At 44.8% G+C, this 24,508-nt stretch overlaps 1 protein-coding gene across 1 annotated transcript in view; it reads right to left on the bottom strand.

The window, feature by feature from the left end:
- GLDN (gliomedin) overlaps positions 1-24,508 on the bottom strand; it is a 99,050-nt gene that overhangs the window by 25,544 nt on the left and 48,998 nt on the right. Inside the window, exons 2-4 of the mRNA XM_006895315.1 lie at positions 21,678-21,729; positions 7,323-7,340; positions 6,886-6,993 (exon numbers count right to left, since the gene is read on the bottom strand). Coding sequence (XP_006895377.1) covers positions 6,886-6,993; positions 7,323-7,340; positions 21,678-21,729 — 178 coding nt within the window. The remainder of the gene's footprint in view (positions 1-6,885; positions 6,994-7,322; positions 7,341-21,677; positions 21,730-24,508) is intronic.

Below are 24,508 nucleotides of genomic sequence, written 5' to 3'. Positions count from 1 at the left end.
TCATTTCTTCCTCTTCTGTCTTTCATTTTTCTCTCTTTAAAGGGCCACGTCTGAAACAGGGACATGTTCACACTCCAATGCAGCCCTCAGAGGAGCAGTTACTTAATTCACCCACTGCATTCGAGCTGATTCCAGCTCAAAACAATCCTGTAGGACAGAATAGAAGTGGCCAGAGGGCTTCCAAAGCAGTAATCATTATGGAGGGAGCTCTGGTGGCTTCCTGGGTGAGGAGTTGTACTGATACCCCAAAGGCAGGCGGTTCAAATCCACCATCTGTTCCATGGGAGAAAGATGGGCAATCTCCTCCCTTGTGATTTAACCCCTCTGACACACTGAAGGGTCAACTATGAGTCAGTTTTAACTTGATGGCACACAACAACAATCTTTGTGGAAGCAGCTTGCCATGTATCTTTCTCTCACAGAGCGGTTGGTGGTTTCAAACTACCCCCTGTTTGGTTGGCTGCTGAATTATTTGTCTTCTATGCTGCCAAAGGCTCCTTAGGTATTTAAAAATTGTGATACTAATGACCTTTCTTCAGGATGCATTTTGAGGCCGAGCTGGGTGTGACTACCATTCTCTAGTTAGTTGCGAAAGAACAAGGACACTTTTTGTCTGCATGCAGCCTGTTTTCTTACTGTCATCTCTGATAAAGTTATCCCCTGACCTTGTCTTGTTAGATTGCATTGCTGTGCACGGGCCATGGCGTCAGAAAGAAAACCTTATCACCATTCACCATCTGAAGACCTCTGCACAGCATTGTCTCCCCTCCCCGGGCCCCCAGAGGTCACGGCTGGGCTGTGCACACTGACCGCAGTGTGATTTAGACCCTGGCGCTGTTTGTCCCAGGAGTCCTGTGACAACTTGCTGGCTTCCCGTCAGCACATTCTGCAGTAAGAAAGGCCCGATTCTGCTCGCCTCACTCCTTGCTACAAACAGGTCTCTGCTATTTTTCTTCCTTGGTGGCGCCCACTCAAAACAAACCGTTTTATCAGCGCTGGAGTTTGGGCTTGTGTGAATGTCTCTGGGCTGGGGTCAACTCCATCATCTTCATGGCAGGGGGTGAGGGAGGATGTTTTATTTTGGGCAAAACCATCTGTCAACAGCTCTGGCTGGGAGGAAGGGCCTGAGCAAGAGTATTATTCAAAACCCAGCCCCAAGATACGAATAAGGAGGAGGATGTTTATTTCTGTTCTTATGCGGACTTGATTTTTAGAGACAATGCAGTGTTAACTCTTCAGTGAGAAAACGAGATGGATGGGGGAGGCACACTGCTTCTAAGTACAAAGTTGCTGAGAGTTGGAGCTGCCAGTGACAAGAGTTAATGACCACCTTCACAGTGTAACTGGTGTATCTAAAAACTGGAGACCTTATTGTGGTGTTGTAACCTAACCTCCTCAGATGAAGAGACTCAGGCCTTGATGGTGGAATGACTCCTCCGAGACCTCAGAGCGCAGTGAGCCAGATGCTCCTGAGGTGTCTTCAACTGGTCACCTCTGACTGAAAACAGAAACAGCAGACACATTGTGCTACTTACTGAACTGTGTATTCTTTCGAAAGTCCTACACTGTGCTTGGAAAGACTGGAACCTCTCTACCCCTGCTATCAGTAAGACTCAATGTTCGCTCAGGAAAGAAAGTCAGAGCCCTACATTAATTGTAGAGATCTAGACTTCCTTCCTGGTTTGTTTCTGCCCTAGGGCATGCCAGTAACACCACTCTTACACCTGGATGCCAGTGCCTTTGAACAAAGAGATTTGATGTCGGGCCAGAAGCCTAGGAGTTAGAGACCTGGAGCCATGCCCTGCCTCCTCCTATTATAGCTACATGACTTTAGACAACTATTGCTATTCATTTAAGAGGCTTTGTTGAGCTCCTTCAATGGGTGTGGACTGAGCAAGGCAGATGAGTTCTCTTGTGAGTCTCACCTTCTACACAGGGAGTCAAATCATAAACATGTCAACAAACAAAACCAATTACTCTGAGTGAAGGGTAAATGTTTCACAACACAACAAGGATGAAATGAAGGGGTAAAGCTGGGCCTGGACCAGAGATCAAGGATGATCTTGCAGAAACAGCATCTGAGCTAGGCCTGCAATGTGCGGATGCTTCTTTGAAAAAGGCAAGACAGCTTTCTGCAGGTTGTGCAAACGCCCGGAGGCCACAGTGAACTTGACCTGGCCTGCTTGGGGAACAGGAAGAAAAGTTTTCCTCAACTAGAAAAAAAGGTAGCTAATAAAATATCTCTTCTCATCAGGTTTTTTAAATGAGGATTAAATGACATCAGTGTCAGAACCAAAGCCTAAACCATTGCCAGCGAGTCACTGCTGACTTGCTTATAGTTGTGAAAGCTGTGCCTGCACTGGTGTGATCTGGATGTCGACTTTTGTCAGCACAGCCTATGAGGAGAGGAAAGGCCAGATTCTGCTAGAGGACAGCATAGAACTGCTGTATAAAGTTCCCAAGGCTGTAAGCTTTTACAGAAACAGCTCACCGTGACTTTATCCTGTAGAGTGGCTGGTACGTTTGAACCACCAATTTTTAGATTAACAGCTGAGCACTTCACCACAGAAGCACCAGGACTCTTTTGAGGTAAGTCTACACAGCACTTAGCAGAGTGCCTGGTAGAAACTGTTTGCCATTTAAATGGTCAGAAGATTGTGTCCTTAGGGCACACCCCCAACTGAGTGGCTATCTCTATGAAACACTCATTTATTGAGACAGCATTTGTTGTTCCCGCTTTCTGAGATGCACTCCCACTTCTCCCCTCCCCCAGCCCCTGCCAGGCAAACCACTAATAATCCTTTAACGCTCAACTTAAATATCAGCCTTTCTTGGACAGGCCTGGCTTGGCCAGGCAGCTCAGAACCACACACATCTGTCTCGCCCCTCTTCTGCATGACAAGCTGCAAGGTCGTCTGGGAGCTGACAGTGAGGCCCAAACCACTTATCTGAAGGTGCTTGACCAGCCTGGCCCCAACCTCCAACCTCACCTTGCTCCCTGGCCTCCCTTGCCTGCACCCCTCCATCCGCTAGGCTCATCACTGTTCCTGTTCTCCCTACCCACCATTCAACACGCCCATCCTAGTTCTCTCTTGTCCTTCAGGTGTGCCCTAAGCCATTCCCTCCCTGGCACTCAGGAAGTACAAGTTCATCTCCTCAAGGCTGGGGCTCTGGCTCAAACCTTTTCTAAAATCACTCTTTTTCCCTTGCACCTGCCCCCATGAGAGCATGGTGCCCTCACAGTGAACTAGGAAGCCAAGTCTAACTCAGGGTGCCCTCAGGAATGTCTTAGTGGAACTGTGCTCCATAGAATTCTCAACTGATCTTTCCAAAGCAGATCACAAGGCCCTTCATCCCAGGTTCCTCTGGGTGGATTTGAACCACCAAAGCTTTTGGTTAGCAACTGTGAGCACATTAACCATTTGCACTGTTGTTGTTATGTGCCGTCAAGTTGCCTACGACTCATAGCGACCGTATGTACAACAGCCCTATCCTGTACCAATTTCACTGTCTCCAACACACTTAGCCCATTACCCCAGTCACTAAATCAATCCATCTCATCAAGGGTGTTCCTCTCCTTTGCTGTCCCTCCACCCTCTCAAGCATGACGTCCCTCTCCAAGGACTCGTCCCTCCTTGCAACATGACCAAAGTATGTCAGACAAAGCTTCAAAATTTTTGCCTCCAAGGAGCAGCCTGGCTTCACCCTCTCCAGGACAAACCATTTCATTCTTATAGCAGTCCATGGTATATTCAACACTCTTCTCCAACACCACAACTCAAAGGCATCAATTCTCCCTCTATCATCCCTAGTCATTGGCTAACTCTCTGACACATAGCGATTGCAAAGACCACGGCATGTATCAGGCACACATTAGTCTCCAGACTGACATAGTTGCTCTTCAGTAAGAAGAGACCTCTATAGAGAGGTCTCTAACCACAGACTTTTCCTATGCAGTGTGTCTTTTAATTTCTTGGCTGCTTGTACCAAGAGTGTTGATTGTGGAGCCAAACAAACTAAAACTGTGAACAATCTCAATCTTTGCCTTCTTGATATTAAGCCTCAATCCCTATTGAAGGCTGAAGTCCTTGACTCTCTGCAGTAAGTGCTTCAGGTCCCAGCAGTTTCATCAGGCAGGGTTGTGTCATCTTCATAACACAGTTGTTGATGAGTCTTCTTCCAATCCTGATGCCACATTTCTCCTCATAGAGCCCAGCATCCCAGATAATCTGTTCTGCATAGAGATTGAAAAGGTATGGAGATAGGATACAACCCTGGCATACACCCTTTCCAATTTTGAACCATGCCGTGTTCCCTGGCTCTGTTCTGACAACTGCCTCGTGGTCCAAGTATAGGTTTCACATTAGCATGATCAAGTGTTCTGGGATTCCCATTCTTCTCAGAGTCAGCCACAGTTTATTGCGATCCACACAGTCAAATGCCTTTGCATAATGAATGAAGCATAGATAGACATTCCCCTGGTACTCTGTGCTTTCAGCCAAGATCCATCTAACGTTAGCTATCATATCCTTAGTACCACGACCCCTTCTAAACCCAGTCTGCACTTCTGGTAGTTCTCTGTTGATGTGCTGTTCAAGTCTTCAGCAGAATCTTGCTTGCATATTGTTTGATAATTTCCACACTCTGTTGGGTCACCCTTCTTTGGAATGGGAACAAATAAAGATCTCTTCCAGTCAGTTGGCCAAGTGGTTGTTCTCCAGATTTCTTGGTACAACTTGGTGAGCACATCTAGGGCAGCATCTGTTAGCTGAAATACGTCAACTGGTATACTATCAGTTCCTGGGGCCTTATTTTTAGCAAATTCTTTCAAAGCAGTTTGAACTTCTTTCTTCATCACCACAGGCTCTTGCTCATATGTTGTTTCATAAAATTCTTCTGTGTCTGCTAATTCCTTTTGGTATAATGAATCTGTATACTCTTTCTATCTTCTTTTACTACTTGCAGGATCATTTAATATTCTGCCCAAAGCATCCTTAAGTATTGCAACTCGAGGCTTGAATTTCTTCTTAAGTTCCGAGCAAGACCTCATAATACTCACTGCAGAGTCTTTATAATGAGATCACAGTTTTTTGAGTCTTCCCAGGATAAACCAAAGGTCTGCACACTGAGTCATCATTATTCTGCGCTAAGTCCACTTATAATTATAATTATTATCCTACACGTAATGATGCATCACTCCTACATAATTCTGACTGTAATTGCTGGCCTTGTGCACACTGGGCTGGCCTGTGCTGTGTGCAGTGCATTTCCATGGAAGCTGCTTCGGGAGCACAAGCAGGTGGGCTTTTCCAAGTGACCAAAGTGCTCTGCAGTTGCCTTCCTTCCCTCTGGATTCATTGAAATTGCTTGTGGGAATAAAAGCAGAAGTCCTCGAAGGGGTAACTATGCTACCTGTAAAGTTTTCTACTATTTATTTTAGCTTGAGGATTATCCAGGGGAGTTTGGGCCCGAGAGGCAAGAAGCTGATAAGACATCATGTGTGCTGGGGTGTCTGGATAAAAAGAACCCTTTCCTGCCACCAAGCAGTGGTCTTGAGAGGTGACAACACGTCATTCTGCCATGTGCCAGCTCTCTTCAGGTGACTCGGCCTGTCCTTCTCACTGTCGCCCCAGCATCTGTCCCTCCAGCCGCAGCCCTTCCTCCACACAGGCCCCTACTTGAGCGCTGTACGTCTGGCTCTCCCTGCACACATGGGGCACTTGGGTACTGCTCGGCTCAGACACTGGTAATGCTCCACTCACATGAGGACAGAAGACATCTTTGTAACAATCCTGACACCCCGCAGCGGAGACCTTGACAGCTGCAGAGCCAACTTTGGGGAAAGGTTGCTATGTTCTGCCTTTGGGGAGCCCCTTTGAGGGCTGTCAAAGACAGCCTTTCTGCTCCATTCCTTTTGCTTGGATGCAACATCAGCCCAGGAATTTTCAATCAAACAAAGGAAGGAGGAAGTGATGTAAGCAAGTGATGTAACTAAACCTTGGAGTAATTCAAAGTATCAGCCTCTACAGCTGTCCCGCAATCCACAGCAGACTGTATCCCTCCCAGTGCTCCCCTTCTTGCCCCTTCTCTCTATTATTCTGAAGCAGAGCAAGCAGAATGGTAGGAATCAGGGAAACCACATCTACAGTTGAAAGAAAGCTTTGCTGATGTTGAATGGTCACCTGTAACAAACAGCTGCCTCCTTTGCCTTGAGATTAAACTGGACGCTGTCCGGCTACCATTATTAAACATTTTGACCAAAGGGTCTCTAGAAGAAAGCTAATCCAAGGTGGGGGGGCGGGCGGGGAATTCAGAACAGAATTTCAAGTTCTCATGGCTCTAGACTTCCTGGAGACACTGAAGTGGGATGGGACCCCAATACTATTGACTTGAGATACTCTTTACACTCTAGACCTTAAACCCAAATTATCCCTTGAAGTCTTTGAACCAACACATGGCTTATTTTAACCAGTGAAGTACATCTACTTTGAGCATTGTTCTCTTTGAAAGAATTATCAACAAGACATCAGATCAACACAAGCAACTCAAGAGGTCAGATGGAAAGTTTATGGGCAGTGAGTTTAAGATAATGGTAAGAACAATGTGGGAAAGGATAGTGAGAACAGTAGCATAATTTGAGGAATATTATGTATGTAGAGATTGTTGAAATGGTATCTCTTTGGTTGTGTATATTTTCACTAAAAGAGGGGGGAGATTAAAAAAAAAGATGTCCATGGTATCCCAGGACCCAGTGCCTTCGGGGGAAGAGATGAAGCCGCATTCCATGCTGAGATGAAATACCTAAAGCCCACTGCGTTAGCCCTTCAAAAACGCAACCAAGGAGACAAACATCAGATAAGGAAATGAGAAGAACCACCAAAATACCCATTTTTCCTCTCTTCCCATTTGTTCCTTTTTCGCCCTTTGGGCCCTTGGGACCAGGCTCTCCTTCTGATCCATTGTGTCCTGGAATGCCATCAACTCCTGGAGGTCCTGTGTCAAGACACAAAACAGTGACATGTTCACACTAGGCACTGACGTTCGTGTGGCTCGCAAGCTCTGGGGCCTTTTCCATATCCCTTCTTCTTTCCTTTCTTCTCCACCTTTACTGCCCCCTCCTTGCCATCCCAGGAGTGACAGGCGGTAGGGTGGTGATGTAAGGTCGCAGGATGGGAGGTGAGAGGCAAGCTTGTGGTTGAGATAGTGGGGACTTATTGGGGGGTTCTCCAGGTTTTTCCTCCTTCTACCTCTGTCCTTTCTATGGGGCCTTGGGGGCAGTCACCATTTCTTCCCATGATACAGGAAAGTCCACTCGAGCTTACCTGGTGGGCCAGGTGGTCCTGCAATAGAAAAATAAATTTAGACAATAAATCACAAGCATAAGAAAAAAACCGAAGTCAAACCAACAACCCCTGATACAGTAGTAGTAGTAGTAATAATAATAATAGTAACAACAACAAAATAAACCCCAAAGAAAAACACCTCCCTTGCAATGTACTAATGACCTAGTGATCTTAAGCAACTGATCCCACCTATTATTTAAAATTCATTTCATTTGCTTAACAAGGGGCTTACTGCTAACTGAAAGTTTGACAGTTGAAAAAAAAAAAAAAGAAAGTTTGACAGTTCAAACCCACCAAATAGCTCTGAGGGAGAAATCTGCTTCCATAAAAATGTGACATATAAAAACCAACTCAAGACCACTGAGCAGGTTGTGACTCACAGCAACCCTTTCTCAGGCTTCCAAAGCTGTAAAGTCCCAAGACTGCAATGGAGAGAGACAGCCCATCTTTTTCCCTCAGAGCCACAGGCAGCTCCAACCACCTTTGTGTTAGCAGCGTAACTCGCCACAAATGGGCTCCTGAGCCCTCTTTCGTTATGGCCTGAAAACCCTATAGTGTAGTTCTAACAGGTCATATGCAGTTGTTTTGAGTCATATTCAACACAAAGCCACCCAACAACAACACATTTGCCTAAAAGATCCTAAAGAACAATTCAACAAAGACCCATTCACCAATCTAAGCCCCTATTTGCTGAAGTTTTGAAGCAAGTTGGCTTCATTATAGATTAATAGATTTGCTCTTCCTAGAGCAACTTGTCTAAATGAAATGAGAATATGTGGATTGGGGTGGACGAGCTGAGGGCCATCTCTGGAACAGGTAAGCATCAACAAGTAACACTGGTACCCTTCAAGGATGAGGCTAGCTAGAGAGCTTGAAAGACCAGCTTGTCTTCTCAGGGAGGCTCAGGGCACTTTGAGAACAGAGCTGGTTCTCTGCATAAAATAGCCTGAGAAAAACTGGGCTGTTGTTGTGGTGCCCAGTTATGTGCTGTTGAGCCACCTGCAAGTCATAGCAACCCTATATGTGCAATAACTAGGAACTCTGTCCTATCCTGAGCCAATCTCATATACCCCATTACCCCAGTCACTGTCAATCCATCTGATCAAGGTTCTTCTTCTCAGGTGACAAATGCCTTCTTCAGTATGTAATTTCCAAAGGCTCTACGGTGTTCAGAAGACCCATTTACACAAAATCTAACAAGGCAATTTTGCTTGCACAAGCCAGTGTCTTATTTTCAACTATTCATTTGCACACTCAGACAAAGTAATGAGATTGTAACATAAGCACTTATTTCTCCAGACCACATATACTACTTTACAACATTGGAGTAGATTGGTTTTCCCACAAATCCAAGCCTTTGACCAGTCAGAGAACTATGTCAAGGATTTAAGTCAAGGACCTTTCCAGAATGCTAACAAGCAACAATGTCAGTCTAAAGACACAAAGGTGCCCCTGATGGAATTGCTTGCTATGCATCTGAGAGCAGAACCATAACTAAGGATTTGAGTTGTGGTGTTAGAGAAGAGAGCTGTACATGCCAAGAACTGCCGAGAGAATGAACAGGTCTGTCCTAGAGAAAGTGAAGCCAGGTTGCTCTTCGGAGGCAAGGATTTTGAAGCTCTCATATTTTGGGCATGTTGTTAGGAGGGGCCAGTCCTTGGAGAAGGACATCATGCTTGGAAGGGGGGAGGGTCAGCACAGGAGAGGAAGATCCTGGAGGTGATGGATTGACAGTGACTGTGGCAACGGGATCAGGTGTTTAGGAGATGCTGAAGTTGACTCAGGACAGAGCAAAGCTCAGCTGTTGTTCATAGGGTTCCTATGAGTTGTAGTCGACTCGATGATACGTACCAATAACAAGAAATACTTATCACATGTGGCAACTCTCCTTGTACGAATCACATCTCGAAGCAGAAATCTCAGCTCTTGCATCAATTGTGTTTATAATCTTCTTTGAAACCACGATGAACATGAGGGTGCTCAAACCTGATGCCAAGGAGTTGATATCTAATCATGGTGACACCCTGTGTATCACAGCACTGAGTTTCACAGGGTTTTCAAGGACTAAGTTTCTACAAGTAGATCCCCAGACCTTGCTTTAATGGTGCCTCTAGAATAATCAAATATTATACACTTAAAGATTTATTAATCACAAATACCTTTTTTAAAAACACAGTGACTTTACACATGGACTTCACCTGATGGACTGCATAGGACTCTAATTGATTACATCTGTCAAAGCAATTATTGGAGAAACTCAGTATCAATCAAAATCAGGCCAGGTGCTGATCACAGAACAGAACATGCATTACTCCTGCGTAAGTTCAGTAAGAAATCTGGAGGACAACCACTTGGCCAACTGACTGGAAGAGATCTATATTTGTTCCCATTCCAAAGAAGGGTGACCCAACAGAGTGTGAAAACTACAGAACAATATCATTGCTTTCACATGCAAGCAAGATTCTACTGAAGATTATCAAAAAACGACTGGAACAGCACATCAGCAGAGAACTGCCAGAAGTCCAGGCTGGGTTTAGAAGGGGTCGTGGTGCTAGGGATATTGTAGCTGATGTTAGATGGATCTTAGCTGAAAGCAGGGAATACCAGAAGAATGTCTATCTGTATTTCATTGATTATGCAAAGGCATTTGACTGTGTGGATCATAACAAACTGTGGCTGACTCTGAGAAGAATGGGAATCCCAGAACATTTAATCGTGCTAATGCGAAACCTATACTTGGACCAAGAGGCAGTCGTCAGAACAGAGCAAGGGAACACTGCATGGTTCAAAATTGGAAAGGGTGTACGCCAGGGATGTGTCCTATCTCCATACCTTTTCAACCTGTATGAAGGGCAGATTATCCGAAAGGCTGGGCTCTATGAGGAGAATTGTGGCATCAGGATTGGTGGAAGATCTATTAACAATCTGCATTATGCAGATGACACAACCCTGCTTGCTGAAACTGAGGAGGACCTCATGCACTTACTGAAGAGGGTCAAGGACTGCAGCCTTCAGTATGGACTGAGGCTCAATGTCAAGAAGACAAAGATTCTCACCACTGGACCAATCGGTAGCATCAGGATGGATGGCAAAGAGATTGAGATTGTTCACAGCTTCAGTTTGCTCGGCTCCACGGTCAACACTCTTGGCACCAGCAGTCAGGAAATAAAAAAACGTATTGCGGTGGGAAAGTCTTCTGTTAGGGACCTGTCTAAAGTACTCAAGAGCAATGGTGTCTCTCTGGAGACTAAGGTGCACCTGATACAGGCCATGGTCTTTGCTATCACTTGTTATGCTTCAGAGAGTTGGACAATGACTTGGAAGGATAGAAGGAGAATTGATGACTTTGAGATGTGGTGTTGGAGAAGAGTATTGAATGTACCGTGGACTGCTAGGAAAACAAACAGATTCATCCTGGAGAGGGTTAAACCAGGCTACTCCTTGGAGGCAAGGATTCTGGGGCTTCGTCTGACATACTTTGGATATGTTGTAAGGAGAGACAGGTCCTTGGAGAGGGACATCATGCTTGGGTGGGTGGAGGGACAGTGCAGGAGGGGAAGACCCTCTATGACGTGGATTGATTCAGTGACTGGGGTAATCGGGATGGATGTGTCAGAGGCAGTGCGATTGGCACAGGATAGAGGAGGGTTTAGGGCTGTTGTACATAGGGTCGCTATGAGTCGCAAATGACTCGATGGCACATAACAACAACAAGTTCAGATTAAAGGTGAAAAACTAATAATAGATCCACAAGAACCAAAATATGATCTTGAGTCAATTCTACCCGAATTTAAAAATCATCTTAAGAATAGCTTTGAAATATTGGATACCAATGATCAATGATCAAATGAGTTGTGAGATGACACACTCATTTATGAATTTATAAAGAGAGCAAAAGATTATTACAAAGACAAAGTAGAAAGAATAAACCAAAATGGATGTTGGAAGAAACTCTGAAAATTGCACTGGAGCATCGAGAAGCAAAACAAAGGGAGGATGTGCTGAGGCAAAAAAGCTGAACAGGAGATTTCAAAGGGCAGCTTAAGAAAACAAAACAAAGTATTACAACAGAATCAACAGAGAGCAGAGGCCAGAAAATAAAAAGGGAAGAACTTGCTTGACATTTTTCAAGCTAAAAGAACCGAAAAACAAATTTAAGCTTCAAGTTGCAATACTGAGAGATGCTATTGGCAAAATATTGAGTAATCTAGGTAGCATTAAAAAAAATAGTGGAGAGAATACACGAGAGTCACTGTGCTAAAGAACTGGCCGATACTGACGTATTTCAGAAAGTATGATCCAGAGTCAATGATAATGAAGTAAGATGGTCAAGCTTCACTGAAGGAATTGACAGAAAAGAAAATAAGGCCCAGAGAATCATTGGGATACAAATTGGCATGTTTCAGTTAACAGATGCAACCTTGGACGTGCTTACCAGTCTATGCTAGAAAATTTTGAGTACAGTGGCCTGGCCGACTGACTGGAAGAGATACCTATTTGTTTCCATTCCCAAGAAAAAATGGCCCAATATGATTATCAAACAATGTCATTAATATCATATGCAAGCAAAATATTACTGAAGATCATCCAAAACCAACAAGAACAGTACATAGACAAAGAATTACCAGAAGTTTGAGGTGAGTTTAGAAGATGCCATAGCACCAGGGATATCATTGTTAATGTCAAATAGATCCTGGCTGAAAACGGAAAATACCAGAAAAATGTCTGTTTGTGCTTTATTGACTTTATTAACAAAGGCATTTGACTGTGTGGATTTTAACAAATTATGGTTAACCTGAGAGGAATGGGAACCCCAGGACACTTAATTGTGCACATATGAAACCTTTACCTAGCCCAACAGGCTGTTGTGCAAATAGAGTAAGGGAACACTACACGGTTTAGCACTAAGAAAGGTGTGCATCAGCATTATATCCTCTCTCTGTGCCTATTTGTATACTGAGCAAATAATCCAAGAAGCTAGATGCTTTGTAGACGAATGTGGTATCAGGAGTGGAAGAAGACTCATCAACAACTTGTGTTATGCATATGATACAACCTTGCTTGTTGTAGAAGATCAAAGAATATACCCTTTAGTATACAAAAATTCTTACCACTGGACTGATAGGCAACATCATGGTGATAGAGAAAAGTTTGAAGCTGTCAACGACTTTATCTTATTTGATCCACAACCAACACTCTTGGTACCAGCAGTCAGGAGATCAGGAGACTTATTGCATTGGGAAACTCTGCAGTTAGGGACCTCTCTAAATTTCTGAGAAGCAATGATGTCAGTTTGACGACTAAGGCATACTTGATTGAGGCCAGAGTTTTTTTCAATCACTTGTTATGCTGCTGAGAGCTTGAAGATGAATAAGGATGACAGAAGAATTGATCCCTTTGAGTTGTGGTGTTAGGGAAGGGTACCGAATAACCCATGGACTGCCAAAAGAACAAACAGATATGTCTTGGAGAAAGTACAACCAGAGTGCTCTTTGAAGGAAAATATGACAAGGCTTCATCTCACATACTTTGGGCATGAGAGGTACATACTTTGGTAAGAGAGGCTATTCCTTGGAAAGGGACATAATGCTTGGGAAGGTGGAGGGTAGGCAAAACAGAGGAAGACCCTCAACCAAATTGATTGATACACAGTGGATGCCGCAGTGGACTCAAGTATGTAAAAAATTATGAGGATGGCATAGGAGAGGACAGTGTTCCTATCTGTTGTTCACAGGGTTGCCATGAGTCGTTCTCAATAGCACCTAACATCAACAACAACAACAACAACTAGGTGGATTTATACCAACAAGCTTTGGGTTAGCGGCCAAGTGTGTTAACGGTTTGCTCCACATGAGGGCGTTGCAGAGCACTAACTCCTACAAGGCCGAGAAAGTCTGGACAGGAGCAGTCTGACATGCTTTAGGAGTAAGATTGCGAGGTGTCGCTTAAGAAAAACAATGGCCCTGTGATGGTTGAAGGGATCTTCTACGTAGAGGACTAGCAGGAACAAAGGTACAGATTTGGAAAGTGGTAAGTAGGGCTTTGCATATTCCTCTTCTATCCCCTGCTGAGAAATTTGATTTCCTGATATCTCATTGAGTGGGGGAGGCTGACTCACGGTTGACCCTCCCATTGTCTTCCGAGGCTACAAATCCCAAGGGAGGAAACGGCTCAGTTTTCTCCTGTGGAGCAGCTAGTATATTATTATGTGAAAAAAAATTAATGTTATTCTACTTTCTTAATTTTTAAGAATTGAGAAAGTTGTATTAAAGGAGTTTTTGCTTATAAAAAAAAAATTCTAGCATCAGTGTAGTCGATGCCTGCCACTAGATGGCGCACACGCTCTGGTGAGGGCGGTGGGGTCAGTTGTCTTCTGCAGTTGGTCATTTCCAACTACGGATGAAGGCAAATGCAGATGAGCAGGTTGGTAGAAGGAAGGTTGCCAAGCAGACATTCCCAGTATATAGTAGGGTAGGTTTCAAAGGTAGCCCGGTAGTGCAATGGTGCAACATGAAAAATGGATGATTCAAAATCACCCCATCCACTCTGCAGGAGAAACCCCTGCGGGGTAGTTCTAGTCTGTCATGTGGGGTCACTAAGTTGGCATAGACTCAGCACACACAGCAAGGGTGATTTCAAGAGCTCCCAAGAGAGTCCCATAACCACATTCCATGCAGCTGGACTAGTGCGGAGGCCCTGGCAGGGGCTGTACATTTAACACACATTAGCCTGGTCAAGGGTCTCCACTATGGTCAGGCTCTTGGACCCTGTAAAAGTCTACCCAACCCTTGAGTATCCCATGTGTGAAGGAACACATTAAGTTGTTGTTGTGTGCCGTCAAGTTGAGTACTACACACACCTGAACCCTATGCCATCCTCAGAATCTCTGACACACTTGAGCCCATTACTGCAGTTACCATGTCAATCAATCATGACATATGAAGAGACTGTGGAAGACTGTCTTATTAAAAAAAAATAACCTTAATCAAACTCCATGGCAAGAAGCTGCATTGCAATCGTTAAGGTACACAGTTCGAGGCCACCAGCTGCTCCTCAGGAGAAGGATGGACAATCTCCTCCTGTGCTATTAACTGCCTCTGAACCCACTGGAAGGTCAACTATGGGTTGATTTCATCTCTACAGTACACAACAACAGTAACAGTCAAAACCCAATGTTGCCAAGTCAATTCTCACTCTTAGTGACCTTCCCTGGTTTCTGTGTTGTTCTGCTAATTAAAAAGTCAGATTTGAATCCACCAGCTGCTCCACAGAGGAAATTCAAGGCCCTCTCCTCCTGTACAGATTTAAGCCTCAGAAACCCAAAGGAGGGTCACCACAAGCCATGAACTTATGAACAAGGAACTTGAATTTTAACGTTGCAAATTATGTAATGGCTTCTCTTACACCTGCCTGATTCTCTTTACCACACTTGATTAGCATTAGGCAGGTGCTTAAGAGGAACCAATTGGATACTCTCCTTGAAACCTAAAACTGGCCACGGTGACCTGAAACTTTTAAAAAAGCAAACCAAAAAGTTAGTCTGCAGAGAGAAGAGAAAAAGTAGAGAGAAGCAGAGATGAGAGATGGGTGTCCCCAGACAGTAAGAAAGATGGAGAAGAGGCCCCAGTTTCTAATGTCTTTCCAGTTCCTGGCCTTGTCCCTCTGAAATCAGGGTGCAATGCTTCCAGGAAGGATCTTGTGCTTTCCAGACTCAGTTTCATTTTCTTCTTCTTAGACCTAGCTGTGAGGTAAAGACGTGGACTTCACCTCAATAACTTGTTCTGAAAGATTACCTCTAAATCCTGGAATAGCAGGAGCTCTAAATCCTGGAAAAGCAGGAGGCTTTGTGGGGGCCTTCTCGACAAGGAGCTTGATCCAATCCATGATCTTCATAATGAGGTGGCAACAAAGGCCTCCTAGTTGGTGACATAAGGGATGTCTTTGGGTACCACCAAGCTAAATGTGACTCTTAGTGATCCCCTGTGACACAGGAGAATTGCCCCCAAGGATTTCCCTGGATGTCATCCTTCCAGAAGCAAATCAGCGGCTCTTTATCCTGCAGAGCTGTTAGGTACGTTCCAACTCCCAAGCTTGGGCTTTTGCAGTCCCACATGTAACAGGTGGACTCCCAGGTCTCTGTGACACAGAGGACAGTGCATCTGTGCTTGAGGATCTACCCACGCAGGCAAGAATCATTTGGATCCTTTTTGTTCTAATAAACCAATAAGCAGGAACTTCTCTTGCATTCTGTGAATCATCCTAGCAAATTATCTGATCTGAAGGAGTGGTGGGAGCTCGCAGGCCAGAAGTGAGGAGGGTAGGCAGGTTAGAATTAGCATCCTGAGCAGAACTTCCGAATTTGCAGCCTTGACGGCATCACAGAGATACCTATGTTTAGATATTCAAGGGTGTGAGCAGACGTAGAATGTGGACCATGCCCTTAACGGGAGGCCTCAACAGGTCTAGCTGTTTGGGCCAGAGAGGAAGTTCTGCCCATGCCGCTGGTGTGAGGACAGCCTCCCTTGCAGTTAGGGTGAGCTTTGTGCAGTGGGGGCCACAATGGAGAGAGTGAGGTTCTTCCAGGCCTGGTCTTTAAAGCCTTTGCACATTGCCCCCATTGCCAAGAATCCAACTTGCAGTGAGTCTGTAGGACGCAGCAGGACTTCTGCGAAGGGTTTCCCAATAGGTAAACCTTTTTTGAAGCCAGCTGCCTAATCTTTGTTCCGTGGAGCCACTGGTGAGTTTAAACCATGAAGCTTTCTGTTGGCAGCTGAGCAGTTAACTACCACAGCAGCAGCCTCCTTTAAAACCACTCGGTGCCATCCTTTGATCCTCTCATTCCCATTAGGGGTAGCCTTGGTCTCTGAGTTAACACCAATAAAAACTCCTTGTCATCCAGTCAGAACCGACTCATTGTCGATCCTCCAGCAGGTTTTCAGTAGCCATGAATCTCAGAGGAAGAGACTTCCCAGCAGAGTGGCTGGTGGAAAAAGTGCAGCCAGAGTGCTCTTTGGAGGCAAGGATGGCAAAGCTTTGTCCCTCATGCTTTGGACATGTTGCTGGGAGAGGCTATACCTTAGAAAGGAGTATGAGGCTGGGAAAGGTGGGGGGGGTCAGTGAAAGACAGGAAGACACCAATGAGATGGGCTGACGTGATGACGGCAGCAATGGGCTCAAGTGCATCAGGCATGGTGAGGGTGAGGGTGGCACAGGCTGGGACGGGATTCAGATCTGTGGCTCAGAGGATCCCTTGCTATGAGTCATACTCAAATTGATGGCATACAACAACAACAACAACAATGTTAGCTGCTGAGGGAGCTCTGGTCTTGAGGTGTGGTACATGTTGTGCTGCTCACTGAAAGATCAGAAGTTCAAATCCACCGGCCACTCTGGGGGAGAAAGATGGGCAGATGGGCAGTGTTCTCCACAAAGCTTTGTAAGGCCAGTGGACAGTCACTGTGAATCAGAATCAACTCCGTGGCAGTGAATTATAGTAAGCATGTTGTTAGGAGGGGTCAGTCCTTGGAAAAGGATGCCATGCTTGGAAAGGTGGAGGGTCAGGGAAGGATGGAAGGACCCTTAACAAGATGGGTTGACATAGTGTCTATAACGGTGGGCTGGAGTGTGTCAGAGATGGTTAGGATGGTGCAGGGTAGAGCAGGGTTCAGTGCCATTGTTCAGAGGGTAATGATGAATCAGTCAACTTGACGGCACTTAACAACAGCATTAGGAGTGGCCAGTCCCCGGAGAAGGACATTGTGCTTAGAAGCCTAGAGGGTCAGTGAAGGAGAGGAAGATCCTCAATGGGATTGACACTGTGACCGAAACAACAAGCTTCAGCACAGCAGAGAGTGTGAGGATGGCATAGTATCAGGCAGGGTTTCATTGTGTGGTGTGTAAGGTCGCTGTGGGTCAGAACAACTCGAGACACCTTAGAGCAACGCAGTGGAAGGTGAAGGGGTCTGGGTGGTGCAACTGCTTAGGTGCTCAACTGCTAATTGAAAGGTTAGGGGTTTGAACCCACTGAGCAACTCCACATGCAAAGACCGGGTGAGCTGCCTTCATCACAGCCAAGAAAACCCCAAGGGACACCCTATTAGATGAGGTGGCTGTGAGTCAAAGGCTTCTCAACACCACCAACAGTAAAAAGTTCAACTCCAAAAGCTGAGTCTGTAGTCCCGAACCTCCCACACCAGTGCTCCAGCAAGGACTCCCTTGGTCTCGATTCGTGCTGTCCACAATCTCAAGGCCCCAGGAGAGCTCTTGTCTGAGTCAGATGTGCTTGACCCTCCCTGAGGAAGAGGTGCTCTCATGCCTGGAGGCTGAATCTCCCAACACCAAAATAACTGGCTACTTTGGCCACTGCAGCCCAACAAGAAAAAGGCAGTTGAGTAGAAATTGGTCATCCCCATGAGCTGTTTCTGAGACCTGTCTGTCCATTTATTTTTCCAGAACTGTCCTGGCTTTGGCGACCTTGTGGCAAGTGTTGGATTGCTAACAGGTAGGCAGTTCGAATCCCCCAGCTGCTCCACAGGAGAGAGAATAAAGCAATCTGTTCCCATTGAGATTTATGGAGTTTGAAAATTGATGGAAGGTCATCATGAATTGGAATTGATTCAATAATAATAATGGGCTTTTTTGGGCATGTAGTTTGTACTGGCTTCAGTATTGAGGATACAGAGACTGCCCTGTGTGTGCTCTGTGGTCTATCCCCTTCAGTCACCCCTGCCATCAGCTGTTGGCCAATCCCAGGACCAAAGCTCTGCTCCTGCTGACCTGACCCAAACCTACTAATTACTCAGGCCATTTATGTACGGCCATGGCAAACTTAACAAAGCAGAGAAGGGACGGCTGACAGGTTTTATTTCTAGTGGCAGTTCCCGTGACTTTGGAGCACCAGAAATGAATGACACAAGGCCACACTCAGTAGTCACTGTGATCCATTATTATTTTTATGCTTTTCTGAGTATACACAGCAGTTGTTGTTGTTAGGTGCTACTGAGTTGAATATGACTCAAGGGCGCTACAAACAACAGATATGAACCCTGAACCCTGTCCTTTCCTGAGCCATCCTCACAATCTCTGACACACAGAGCATATAGTAACCTAACAATTTCCACATGTACAATTCAGTGGCAATGAGGACAGTCTTCAGGTTGTCCAACTATTTTCATTCTCTTTTTCCTAGGTGCCCCTATCCCTTGAACACTGCGGTCTGATATTGATGTCTCCCAGAGTATTTAGAAGGAGAATGGCAGTTACGATCTCTGGATTGGGGCCACTTGACCACATGGGGACTGGGCTCTTTGGATTTAAAGTACTTCCCAAGAAGCAGTTCAACAATATGATGCTTTAGTGATTTGCCAACACTTCCATTTGTGGAAAGGAGACCTCTAGCATAGTGTAGTACATGTTGGGCTTCTAACTGAAAGGTTAGCTGTTCAAATCCCTCTGCAGGAGAAAGACGAGGCAGTCTGCTCTCATTAAGATTTACAATCTTGGAAGGTCATTGAGTGGTTGCCATGAGTCGGAGTCGACCTATGGCTGTGGGTTTGGTTTCCATGTGGGGAACCCACAGCTTTCCTTACCTTCTTCAAGTTACCTACTCTTCTGAAAGATAAGCTCTTGGGACTATAAGGAAAACCGGGTTTTACATTCAGAAAAGCATAGGTCATTTGACAAACTATACTTACAAAACTACTTGACAACTTTAGTGAGTGAATTGTCCTTATTATGCACCTGCCAGGTCGTAAACTGCTCAAAACATGTGCCCATGGCTGTGCTTATCTCCACAGCAACCTCTGCGGGGTGTAGGGAAAGGAGCAAGAGTGGAGTTTCACAGCCAGAGCTGAACTGGGCTCCAGTTACAGGCACTTGTAGTTTCAAAGATGAATCCAGTATAAAGGTAGATTCTGCTCTCATGCCCCAGGGCTCTGTCCTGGTGACCACTCCTGCTTGGTATCTTCTTGGGGCTCCTTGATCTGTTCCTTTTGGGGCTCTAAGCCAAGGCTGTGCTCTCCTGCACCCCGGTCACTCCCTCTAAGTGATTCAACTCAATTCTGGCTGGTGCCATCTTCTCCCTCGCCCACCCAGTCCACCCAGCAGCTTGGTGCACTCTATAAGGCACTGTCTCACTTCTCAACTTGTACTTTGGACACCTACGTTTGAACTGAAGAACTTTCTGAGTAAAAGAAGGCTTATTTCCAAGTTGCCATGAAAGAAGAAAGTGCTGACTTTTTTAAAAGAGTATTTGGAGCCGCCCCAGAATAACCACCCATTTCCAACCCGATGCAATGCCCCCCTCGCTGTCTGTCGCCCCGACTGGTCTCAAGATTTACTCCATGGCTTTTGCACATTCACCCAACAGCCCAGCTCTCATCGTATCATTAGAAAAATGAAAAAGGAAGGGCCTTTGCCTGTGCCTTTCTATAGGGCTTTTGTGCCTGCAATTCTATCTTTCTGAGCATTTTCACCAGCACTCATTACTGTCACACTCTGAGAGAATGAATGCTGAAAGGAACTACAAAGACAGACGTGGGGAAGGTGCTTAAGACACAAAAGTTTCAGGGCAGAGGACTGAGCTATTCTAAAGACAGCTAATTTTCTTTAGAGAGCTGAAATGTGACTTGAGTAATTCAATTAGGATTTCCCAAGAAGCCACAAGATGACAGCTTTTCTCTATTGCGCCAAAGTGAGTTAGAAGCAGATGCTGAATCTGGGGTCCCTGAGGGAAGCCTCTTTTGTTATCAACCCTGTTCACCCCCTTTACTTCTGAAGGCCACACATTCATTCATTCACAGGCACTGAGCTCCTAATGGTGACAGGTAATGAGAGGCCTGGGATAGGGGTACATAGTAGAAAGGGATGGGATTTTTTTATAAGTGGATACAAACCCTCCCTGGTTTCTCAAACTCAACCAGAGGAAATAACTCTGAAGCACTAACCAGGCCTCCCCAGAGCCAGGGGCCATAGACTGACTTGGCCCAAAAGAAGCTTCCGGTAGCTTCAAAGTCTTGCGGTTATCTTTCAAAGTCAGTGGGAACTGTGCTTCAACTCCATAATAGACTTTTAATGAGAAAATAATTCCTCCTTTTTCCCTTAAAACCACACTGCAGTTGGAGAGGCAGGAAGTGAAGTGTCTGGAGCCAGGCTCCGTAGGTGCCCTGGGCCTGGCCACGGTCTTCTGTAACATGGGGAACATCAGTAAGTGAGAGATCACTTGGGGTCTGTGTTTTTTCTTCTCTTCCCCTCAAACAATAGAGAACATTCTGCCAGACTTGTACCAATAAAATATTAAAACAAAACACAACAAAGACTCCAAACTAATTGCCATCAATTTAGTCTAAGCTCAAGACAACCTCATGTATTTCTGGGGAGAACTGCTCCACAGATTTTCAGTAGCTGCCAGCTTTTGGAAGTAGATCACCAGGGCTTTCTTCCAAGATCCCCTCAAACCACTGACCCTTTGATCAGGAGCTAAGTGATTAACCTTTTGCATGACCTGGGGACTCCTTTAAAACAAACTAACAAACTATCCTATTACCACTGAGGTGATTTTAGCTAATGGTGACTCTCCATTGCGTTTTCAAGGCTATATTTCTGAATGAGAGCAGATTGCCTCATCTGTCTGCCACGGAGTTGATGGTGGGTTCAAACCATCAATCTTTAGGCTGTCAGCCTACCACAGCCTAACACCTAACCCAAACAACTGTGTCACCAAGGCTCAGATAATCACACAACAATCACTCTTCTGCTTGCCCCCGTCCACTAGGCCTCCCTTGTTTGATATGCTTGTGTAACTAATTCTTGCCTCCTTCCTACTTGGGCTTGATAGATTTTAATACTGGAGGAAAGAGGGAGAAAGTATAACCAATGTCCTGTCCCACCTAGCACTCGGCAGAAGACTTTTCCTAAAATCTGTTTTCTTGCTATTTAGCAAATAGAACTTACCATTCAAGCAGTAGGTATGATGAGAGAAAGATTGCTCCTTCTCTGTTCAGGAAACTCTACCCCTTAGCAAGTTCTTTTTCTTTTCTTTATTTTTCTTTTTTCCTTTTTAAACTAATAGGAACAAGGAAAACATCCATGGCCCTAATTCAAGGCACCACACGTTTCTAATCACCAGAGGCCAAGGGATTTTCCATGACTCTATTTCTATGGCAATATTGAAAATATTATTATTTTCCATAATTGCATTATAATTGACTTCTAGCCTGTTAAAAACATCTGGAAAAAGTGAGCTAACATGCATTTGTATAACTTAAGATGTGCAGAGGTGTCCACTCTGCTGCTGTCCCTGGTCAGCACGTGCTCACCGTGTGGGTGGCCACCTACCTGTCAGGCAGATGCCCTTGGTGCTGTTGCACAGGTCCACCATCACGCGCACCTGTAGGGAGAGAGGGGCATTAACAGCACAGCAGACACTGCGGCCAGAACTGACCTTCTGTTCAGACGAGACGAGACGAGAGCAATGATCATTATTTACAGAGTACTTCAGGATACACGGGGATAGAGAGAAGAGACGAGCAAGCCACTTGTTATCTAGCTGATTCTGTGTCCTAGCCGCCCTATAGGACACAGCAGGACAGCCACAGAAGGTTTCTAAGGTTGTAACCTTTACGAACACAGACGGCTACATCTTTCTCCCACCAAGTAGCTGAAAGGTTTGAACCATCAACCTTTGGGTAAACAGCCAACTGCTTAACCATTTTGCCATCCAGACTCATGCTAAACATATTGTTAGGTGCCTTTCAGTCAACTCTAACTCATAGTGACTCTATGTACAATGGAATGAGATCCTGCCTCCAGTCCCACCACCCTCATTATCTCTATGGTGCTTAAACCATTGTTCCAGTCACCATGCCATTCCAGCTTCTTGAGGGTCTTCTACTCTTAAATTGACCCTGCACCTTTCCAAGCATTATGGCCTTTTTCAAGATCTGTGCTCTTTGATTGCATGCCCCAAATGTGTAATACAAAGTCTCACTTGCTTTGCTTGTTGGGTGCACTCTAGTGCGCTTCAGGATAGGTTTGTTTATGCTTTAGGAATCCACAGTATATTCAGCATGCCTCACTAACACCACCGTTCAAAGGCATCGAGTCTTCTCCAGTCTTCCTTACTCATTGCCCACCTCTCACATGCGTATAAAGCAATTGAACATAACATGACTCAGGTCAGGCACACCTTCGATTTTAAAGGGATATCCTTGCTCTTTAGCCCTTTAAAGAGGGCATTTAAACTCAGAATGCACAGCTTTGGAGTCAGTTCTGACTCCGTGACCCTTGATGAGGTTTCTAAGGCTGTAAATCTTAATGAGAGAAGCGCACTCTTTCTCTCGAAGGGCTGCTAGTGGAATCAAATGGCTGAAGACAGCAGGCCCTTTGGTCAGCAGTGCAACATGCTATAGGCCACAGGAGCTCCTTCTAAAGAGGTTATTAACTATGCCAAATTCATACAAAATATAAAACACAAACTTGACCACATGCTAGAGGAAAACTTGAGAAAACTGTATCTAATTATATTAGAGTGGGAAAAACGTTGCAAAGAAAGAAACAAGACCTATGTACGCGTCATAACATCTATAGAAGGATATGATAAATTTGACTATCTACGAAATAAAAATCTTTGAGTTGTGGTGCTGGAGAGAGTGCTGAATTTGCCTAGAGAGGAATCCTGCTTAAAAGTTTGACTGCTAACCAATGAGGTTGGTGGTTTGAACCTGCCAGCCAGTCTATGGGAGAAAGATACGACAGCTACTTCTATAAAGAGTACAACCTTAGATACCCTATGTTGTTGTTATGGCCATTGAGTTGGCTCTGACTCATACCTGACCTTCCAGCAAGTTTTGAGGCTGTAAGTCGAAAGGGAAAGGATTGCTCTTCTTTCTCCTAAGGAGCATCTGGTGGATTCAAACTGACTGTCTTTAGGTTGGAAGCTCAGCATCTTAACCACTAGGCCACTAGGTGACCAGAGCTCCCTTGAACACCCTTGGAGGGAGTTCTACTCTGTAGTACAGGGTCATTATAAGTAAGAGTTGACTCTTGTGACTGTAAGTTTAATTTTATTTGGAGAATTTACCCTGTATATAAAGAGCTGTGCTAAATAAAGTAAAGATGGAATTACATGATTGACAAAATAGCATCCATGGTGAGTAAACAATGCTTCTAAGGCTTGTCTTTATTAAAATGTAAGCCCAGCTTTCCAGTAAATCAGGCCATGGCCATTGCTCAGTGAGACTTTGACAGCACTTCAGCCCCCGGGGATCCAAGGAATCCTGGCAGTGCTTCAGGGGTAAATTGCCTAAGCCACTAAAAAATAAGCTGCATTTGGTTTTTTACTTTGTCAATAAAAAGTCAGTCATTGATGACAGTCAGCCTTTACATATTTGGTTTGGTGCTAACTGACTCAAAGCTTCTGTCTGAGTCAACCCCATCCAATGTATTAGTTTTTTTATCCACTCAGTTGATTTTAGCAGCTATTACAATAAAAGAAAAATGGATAAAAGACCCATCCAAACAGGAAATCCAGAGAAAAAGGAGTGCCTTATCATTACTTGTGGCTAAAGAAGTAAATGAAAACAGTGAACTGCAATTTTCATCTCTTAGAATAGCAAATCAAAAGATGAACAGGAGACATGGCCAGAGGCCCAGGAAGCAGGTGTTCTCATAGATGGTTGGTAAAATATGATGGGAATCTGGCTCTGGTGACCTAGTCTGTAGGGGCTTGCACTGATAACCCAAAGGCTGTGCCTGTCTGATGATTCGAATCCATCAGCAGCATCTCGGGAGAAAGATGGGTGATCTCCGGTGTGACTTACAGCCTTGGAAAACCCTCAGGAGAGCCAGCTATAAGTCAGCTCCAACTGGAGAAAGAATTCAATAAGAGAGAAAGAATTCAATCCTTTTGGGAGATAATTTGGCAATTACCACCAAAATTTACTCAGACCTACCCTTTGATCCATCAGTTATTATTTAGGTTTTATTCTGCAGTCATTCTCATTATGGGCAAAAGATGTAGGCATAAAGATGGTTGTTGTAGAAAAGAACAAACAATGGAGACAATATAAATATTTTTTTTAATTTAGGTTGTTTATTTTTCATTTCAATGAACATCTACAGAGATTTTGGAATTCCATTCATTCATTGTTGCACCCTTCTCCCCACAC

This window comes from Elephantulus edwardii, unplaced genomic scaffold (genome assembly GCF_000299155.1).
Source record: "Elephantulus edwardii isolate Elephantulus edwardi_28Jun2011 unplaced genomic scaffold, EleEdw1.0 scaffold00164, whole genome shotgun sequence".
Taxonomy (NCBI): Eukaryota; Metazoa; Chordata; class Mammalia; order Macroscelidea; family Macroscelididae; genus Elephantulus; species Elephantulus edwardii.
Note: the sequence above shows the minus strand (reverse complement) of the source record. Positions and strands in the feature narration are given on the sequence as shown.